Source organism: Etheostoma spectabile, chromosome 11, assembly GCF_008692095.1.
Source record: "Etheostoma spectabile isolate EspeVRDwgs_2016 chromosome 11, UIUC_Espe_1.0, whole genome shotgun sequence".
In the NCBI taxonomy this organism is placed as follows: Eukaryota; Metazoa; Chordata; class Actinopteri; order Perciformes; family Percidae; genus Etheostoma; species Etheostoma spectabile.
Window position 1 is genome coordinate 5696672 of NC_045743.1, and position 7489 is coordinate 5704160.

At 40.1% G+C, this 7489-nt stretch overlaps 1 protein-coding gene across 3 annotated transcripts; it reads right to left on the minus strand.

Annotated features, from left to right (window-relative positions):
* Position 1: 1 nt before the first annotated feature.
* gabpa (GA binding protein transcription factor subunit alpha) lies at positions 2 to 6973 on the minus strand. Of its 3 annotated transcripts, XM_032529220.1 has the most exons (12): positions 6673 to 6972; positions 6311 to 6412; positions 5754 to 5755; positions 4673 to 4772; positions 4432 to 4576; positions 4210 to 4294; positions 3870 to 4094; positions 3509 to 3703; positions 2761 to 2817; positions 2320 to 2445; positions 1524 to 1716; positions 2 to 760 (listed from the first exon to the last, which is right to left on the minus strand). In XM_032529220.1, exons 4-12 carry the CDS (start codon positions 4747 to 4749, stop codon positions 538 to 540), a joined length of 1326 nt encoding a protein of 441 aa, XP_032385111.1. In that variant the 5' UTR covers positions 4750 to 4772; positions 5754 to 5755; positions 6311 to 6412; positions 6673 to 6972; the 3' UTR covers positions 2 to 537. The 3 variants fall into 3 exon arrangements, with proteins under 3 accessions (XP_032385111.1, XP_032385112.1, XP_032385110.1); XM_032529221.1 differs by lacking the exon at positions 5754 to 5755 and having other exon boundaries at positions 6673 to 6973; XM_032529219.1 differs by lacking the exons at positions 5754 to 5755; positions 6311 to 6412 and having other exon boundaries at positions 6673 to 6971.
* Positions 6974 to 7489: the final 516 nt, after the last annotated feature.

Below are 7489 nucleotides of genomic sequence, written 5' to 3' on the forward strand. Positions count from 1 at the left end.
ATTAAGAAAAATGCTTTCCACTTTATTCCCTCTAGTGGACAAAAAAGGGTCCAGCGATTTAGGGAACAAACACTAAATAAAATACAAAACAGGGCTTGTATAAATGGAAAATATGAAAATACACTTGTCCTTGTGGCTATCAAAAACTAAGTACCGGTATATACAGTGAAAATGATCCTAAACTACAGACAAGGAACTTCTCACGCAAAGCTCATAACTCAGTCACACCTTAAAGCATTCAGTCACATGCACACGGCCTTTTTCAGTAATTACACAGACATTCGCCTACTCATCCTTAACACAATTGTCTTGGTTAGAGTTAAAGAAAAGATACAAAAAAAAACTTTACCTTCCTCAGTCTAACTTCCAACTGTTAAAGACAATAACAAAGTTGTTAATCCACACTGATCAGGGATCAGCCTAGCATTTCTGCCTGACAAACACAGTTGTGTCAAAAAAGAAGAAAGTTGATTTGATTTCCAATCAGCGGTTGAGAGCAAACTTTGGCAGCTGGAGGGCACTTTAACACATCCTCCTTCAACTGTCTTTGTCTAGTGTGGTGGTGGCCAGCGTCACTGTAGTGATGGGCTGACCAATCCCGTGCATCTGCATGCGAGCCAGTTTCTTCTGTTCACACTCGGTCACCAGGTTGTTGAGCTCAGCAGCACTGTAGCCAATCAGAGTTCTCAGATCGCACACAAACTTGTAGACAAAGCGCTTGCCCTGCACCTTGCTGATCATGTCCCCGTCGTAGTAATACCTAAATGAGAATATGAAAGTCTGAATCATGCTGCACAAAGCCCACATCAAATCAAATTTAAGTGTATACTGTCACATTGAAAATCATGTCATGTTTACAATAATTTTTATAAAAGTAATTGTGTGCACATCCCACCTTCTGGCAGGTGCAGGACAAATGAGAAATACTAAAGTGAAAAAATGTAATGTCCACAACACCGCAAAGGCAACATTTTGACCCTGCTGGGGTGAAATGTGTCCACCATTTGCCTGACGAAGACCCAGGAGGGGTCAAAAACGTTGCCTTCGCATTAAATATGGGAGCTTAAAGCAGCTGTTGCTTGCGGACGTTACTTTTTTTTTTTTTTTATATACTTTTTTCACTTTATGTTACCAATACCACCACAGTGCATTTTTTTTTCAAAAAGCCACCTTAACACCCACACACAGATTAAAGGGACACTCAACAGATTTTACACATGAATTCACTTGTTGTGTTAACAAATGTATAATGGCTTCTGTGGCATTGAAGGAGCTTTTTGTTTGTCATTATCTTTGTTGTTTTTACAGAAAGTCTTTGTTTACCAACCAGAGGGGTTGGAAGAAAATATGCTATTGAGTTGCATTGTGGGAAGAACAATGTGTGGGTAGTATCCAGTGTTTCTGAAGCTTGACCTTTCTGGGGACTAAAAGTTAGAATATGTCAACCTCTGATCATTTTTCTCCAAATTCATGGAAGTGAGTTACTAAGCTAGTGGAGTTCCGCTTACAAAAAATAAACAAACCTGAGGGCTCTGCTGAGTTTCTCGTAGTTCATTGTAGGCTTGTTCTTGCGCTGGCCCCATTTCTGCGCCACAAGCTCAGGCTGGTTGAGTTTGAACTCACCCTCCTCGCCCACCCAGCAGATGCAGTCTCTTGCATCCTTGTCTGTCAGCAGCTCCAGCAGGAACTGCCACAACTGGATCTGACCGTTGTTGCCTAGAACCAGAGAAACTTGGTATTCAGTGTAAAACTTTATAGTCATAAAAATTACATATAAAAGAATAGATGCATTTGCATTAAAGAACACTGCACAATAACACTAGGAACGTTAGTGTAGAGTAGGGCTAATACAAATAATTACAAATACAATTATCATTACCGATGAGTCAATCTGTTATTATATTCTCAATTAATAAATATTCTTGGTCCATTATTTTTTTTTTTTTTTTAACTTTCATAAATGTCTGAAACAATATTCTAAAGCCCGAGGAAACAAATCTTCTAATATCTTATTTGGTCTGATTAAAAGTCCAAAACTCAGATATTATTAGTTTATTATCACTTAAGGCAGAGAAAATCAGCAAAATGTCACACTTGAGAGGCTTTTGGCAAACAAAATGAAGTAAATTAAATTAAATGATGCCATTTAATTTTCTGTTGATTTCCCAATCGATTATTGGATTGAATGGACATCTTGGAGCGCCTTCTATTTTCACATCTGTACACACCTGGCCAGTCGCTGTGCAGTGCATCTGAAGAAGCATGTAAGCTGCTTACATACAAACTACATTCAGAGTACTTAGGTGTGGTGAGTAGTACCTGTGCGGTTGCCAGGTGAGCTGCGCTCCTCTCCCCCTGAAATTCGGGGAGTTCTGGGGCCACGGTTCTGCTTCAACACCTTTATGGCAGTGGGTGTGCTCACTTGAGTTGGGATTATGTGCACAGCTGGAGACACAGAAGGAAAAGTTAGCAATGATCAGAACGACTGTTGGTGTTTGGAGACCTCTGTTCTGCAAGTAGAGGTATTCCATCTGCAAGAAAAGGACAATTTCTCCCTTTTAAATGTACCATTTTTTTCAAGATCACATCGCTACCCTGTGGGCAAGTAAAAGAGCTCACTGTGTTGTGTTTCAACAGATCAGATAACTTTAACAACTCATGACTAGCCAAATCTAGTCCATAATTGACAGTGTCTACAAAGGCATTTTTCATAGAGACCTTTAATTTCCCCATTGGCAAAGTTTTCAATACAACTCTTACGCTGATCAATGGTGACAGTAGCGTCCCCTCCAGACTGGTCCTGGCTTGCCAACACATCTGAAATACATACAAGGGATTGAGACAAATTCATCAGGCCATGATTACTGTCCCGGGTACAAACAAGATGCAACTTTGGCCTTTATTTTACCTCTGTTGACACACTGTCAACTGGGCACAAAATAGCACATGCTTATACACGACAGTGCATGTAAAATCTGAGCTGTGCCCGTAAATATTACATTACATTACTATTAAACATGTACCGTTGTAGCTAAAGTAGTCTAGAAAATATATTGTGCAGGGCTGCCAACTCTCACGCATAGACCAACATACACACTCACGCAATGCTGACTTGTCACAATTAGTGAAACTTATGATTAAAAAAAACATCCAAATCGCTCTCACCAGCAAACTTAATTCCATAACTGTTGATTAATTTTACCTAAATATTTTAATGGAAAGTTATAGCATTTTTTAAATAACTTCCATGTAATGGCGCCAATAAACATTCAAACATCATTTTTGGCCATAACTTTTGATAGCCCTACTGTGTATTGGATTCTTAAGAGAAAGATAAAGATGAAAAATGAGAAGAACCTTGTGTGTGTGTCCTCTTGACTTTAGTAGTGTGTTTAATTTCCTCACTTCGGTTTTTCTTCACATGCACTAATTCGCTTAAGCTGAACAGCTGACGGTCTTCCTGGTGCGTCAGCTCCTTTAAAACTACAACAACTCTAGGCTGACTTACATTTGCGAAGGAGTTCCAGGTGACTCCAGAGTATCTCTCCATTAGGCACTTTCTGAAGGAACTCTTCCTGGCTGAATGAGCAGAGATCTCGACCTGGGATGTGAATGCTGCCTATTTCCATCTCATCAATGTTAAACTCCTTCATTACCCACACAGCCCAGTGGATTACCTGGTCAGCTGACCAGAGCACAGGATCTGAGGGGAGGGAGGGAGAAAGAGAGAGAGAGAGAGAGAGAGAGAGAGAGAGAGAGAGAGAGAGAGAGAGAGAGACATCATACACTAACAACCACATGTATTTGTCACCACATTAAGGATTGTTTTTTGCCCCCAGAGTAATGTCATTTAATGAAAGGTTCCTCACCATATGGTATGCCCAGGCGAACCTGCTCTTTGCGGTAGCCTTCAAGTGCTGCGGCCCAGCGTGTAACCTGCTCTGACGTCTCATCAGACAGGCCAGATCGCTCCACAGCAATGAGTTGACCCTCCTCCACCAGACCTCCCTCCTCTCCTGCTGCATCTGGATCAATCACCACCTCTACCGTTTCTACAGGCTTCACAATTTCCAAAATGTTCAACTTCTCCTCACCTGGACAAGGGAAGGAACACAAAGGTCAGAGGTTAATGTGTAAATGTGCAAATTTTAATCTGGAAACAAACAGCAATATCTAGCTTATCTAGTTTTTTTCTGATCTTATCAGTACCTGGTTTGGTTATTATCTGCAAGCTCAGCTGCACTGTGCCATCTGTCTTTACTCCCTGATCGAAGAGGCTGTGGTCAGGGTGAAGCTGAAAATAATAACACAGATAAGCTGAATCAGAGTTGAAGAAAGACACATACTTTGCTGTTCAAAAGACGGCGTTTAGACTGTTTTTTTTTGGAGTAACAACAGATCTTGATGTGCTCTATTTAAGAACATTGTTACCTGAATGTCCTGCAGGCAGATCTCATATGCATCCAGTGACATTTGGATACGGGGCTCCAAGAGCTTCTTCAGATTGCCAATGGGCTCATTGATGTCAATATCTTGTTGAATCAAATCTGTTGCAGTGATGGTCTGCTCGTCAACACTACATGTAAAAAAAGACAGGGAAAAATAACTGTACATGTGCATTTGCTGCGTGTGCAAGATAATGCATAATGCAAATTAACATCGGCCTGCTTACCCTTCCTCCAGGCATGTCTGTTTCTCCCGTTCATCGATCTCGATCTCGATCATCTCTTCTGGTTCACTTTTAGACATTCTGTTCTATGCAGAGAGCCAAACTGTAGGAAAGTAATGAAATAAGTGTTTAACTGTAATTCATACATATTATGACATATTGTTATAACACAATCCAAGTGAATATTGAATATTTATTGGGTTTCAGGTAAGAAAAAATATTAAACCAATCATTATTTGAAGACGTTACATTGGGCTGTGGGAAATTGTGATGGCCAGTTTGAACTATTTTCAGACATTTCAGAGCCCAAGTGACTAATGAATATATATATATATATATATATGAGAAAAGATTGACTGATAATGATAAATGTACTATCAAATCTAATACATCTTAGTCAATGCCCTAAACTGTAGAGCTTTTAAGTTTTAGATGTGCTCATGTCACTGAGTCCGGCAATATCTGTCAACTAAAGTTTAGGTTAAATCATTTTATTTTATATTTACGTACACACTTTTAAAGGCCAGATGTGACGTCATCCATCGCTGTTTCTTGTTTTAACTAACCAGCAATGCAAAACCTTAACATAATTAATACAATATTGCAAGACCAAAAAAATGCAGAAAATTGTCACATTTAAATGTTTGTCCCCCCATAATGTCATTAAGATTTGAAAAATATACATTAAAACTTTAACCTGAACACAATAAAGTCACTAAATAGCAGATACACTATAGCTCACTGCAAATGAAAATAAATGCTAGTGATCTTTCCTTTATTATTCTGTAATTGGAAGGTTTAGTTGCACAAACAACTCAAAGGAAACCCAAAAGTTTAAATAGTTAGCAAATAGAATTTTTCTGCTTCCTGCGTGTAAATGTGTGGCTGTGGGAGATATATATATTTATTTATTTAGTAGGTATGTACCTTAACCTAAACTGCAGTTTAGGGTTTTTCTACTATAAAGCTAAAGAGGCCTCTCAGCCTCGACTCCTCATTGGCCGTCTGGAGCAGTTCACTCGCCCAGTGTTAGCAGCTAACGTTAGCCAACTCGAGGGCGAGGCTTTGGCGTCTAGAGGCCAACTGCTAGGCCATTAAATGCCACAAATACAAACATAACTACACACCATGAACACATACGAAGGAAGATGCATACGCTATGCGACACGTGTCAATAGACTGAAGCTAGTAAACAGTGAACCAAGTTAGCTACTATTTTGCAAGCGAGTGCACAGCCGGGCGAGGCAGTCCATTACACAACCGTCTGTCCCCGCGTGCTAAACAACGGTAAATAAAATACGCTAGAAACGCACTGTACTTGATAACTAAAACAAATCTTTGTTAAATCACACTTTAACTCTGCACGTAGAAAACTTTTAAAACGGAAATAGAATAAACGGAAACAAAACAGCATAGGGCAAATGGAAAGGAGCCGGAAATCCTGGCTAAGGTTTACAGCGTTGCAAGACTTCCGAGAGCAGCCGCGATAAATGCGACACAAGCTGCAGGGGAAAACCAACTAACACCACCGGGCGACCGCGATGTCGGCACTGAAACAACGCTCGATTAAACACAAGCTGCAACTATACAGAGAAGTATCGACTGAAAGCAGTTTTTAATCGTCTCTGGGTGTATACGCACTGTGTTTGAGGCTGGACGGTGATCGGTAGCAGCAAGGCAGCTTCTCGACGCCTCTGCTGTTAGCAACCCAGCTAACGCAGAGTCGATATAACGGAGTTTGTCCTGGAAAAAAACGGCTTCATTTTTCAAGATAAAAAGAAAGCACCGGGAGCAGCGTTAGTATTAGTGGAAGTTGGCTAGTGCTCGTTGAGCTTGAAGGTATACGGCCTACTGCCACTAAGCTCAGAAAGCAACAACAGCTAACGTTAGTGAGCCACAAAATAGCGGGAAGTGTAGCTAAGCACGACAAACTAAGCCTTGCGTGAATACGATTTAGTACAATTTATTTATGACAAGCACGCACATGTCCGAAATATCCATACCTCTTAAACTTCTGTCCTCGAAAGATGTGGGATTATGTTCAACTGTGGTAGATTAGCTTCTAAAATTCACACAGTCGAGTCGTAACATGCAAGTTTTTGGTCAACACAACTACACACTCAGGAGGGGCGGAGACTAACTGCCAAGACTGTTACCCTAAAACTTGTATGGAAATACAAAAGATTACTTTGTTTACGTCTTTACTTTCACGTGCACTTTATTGACATTGTCATATTTTTTGGATGGTGTTTTTGGTACAAAATAGTGCTCAGCAGACTGTTTTAGGCCTACATGTTTCCCAAAAGCTTTAAATGCCATGGTAGCCTATAGTCGTTTTAAATAGACGACACTCTTAAATTCTAAAACAAATGTTGCACCAATTAACATAATTATTATCCGTCGACTTTAGTCGGTTTATTTTGAAGTTCCTTTCCTGCAAGTTGTTTAGGTTAAGTGAAAAAGTCAAGTCAAATATGAGGAGGATCTGTAAAACTAGATTTGCAATCACCCATTGTTAATATTTGCAGCCGCTAGGGGGCAAAGATGAGCTGTGTGTGCTTCTGTTCAGCGCGCACACACATACATACTCCCAACACGTTTTGCACAGTCACAGAAAAACAGAAAAAGTTTCCCTGTTTTAAAGAATTTGCACAATGAAAGTATTTAAATTGCATTTTGACACAGGGCCCCTCTACAAAATCTTAATACTAGGTAAAATGCAGGGGCCACCTTAGTGCCCCTATCAATTCAGAACGTGGTCCCTCACAGCCTTTGTTTGCAATATTAAGGTTTTTGTGTCTACATGTAAAAGCTATGTGA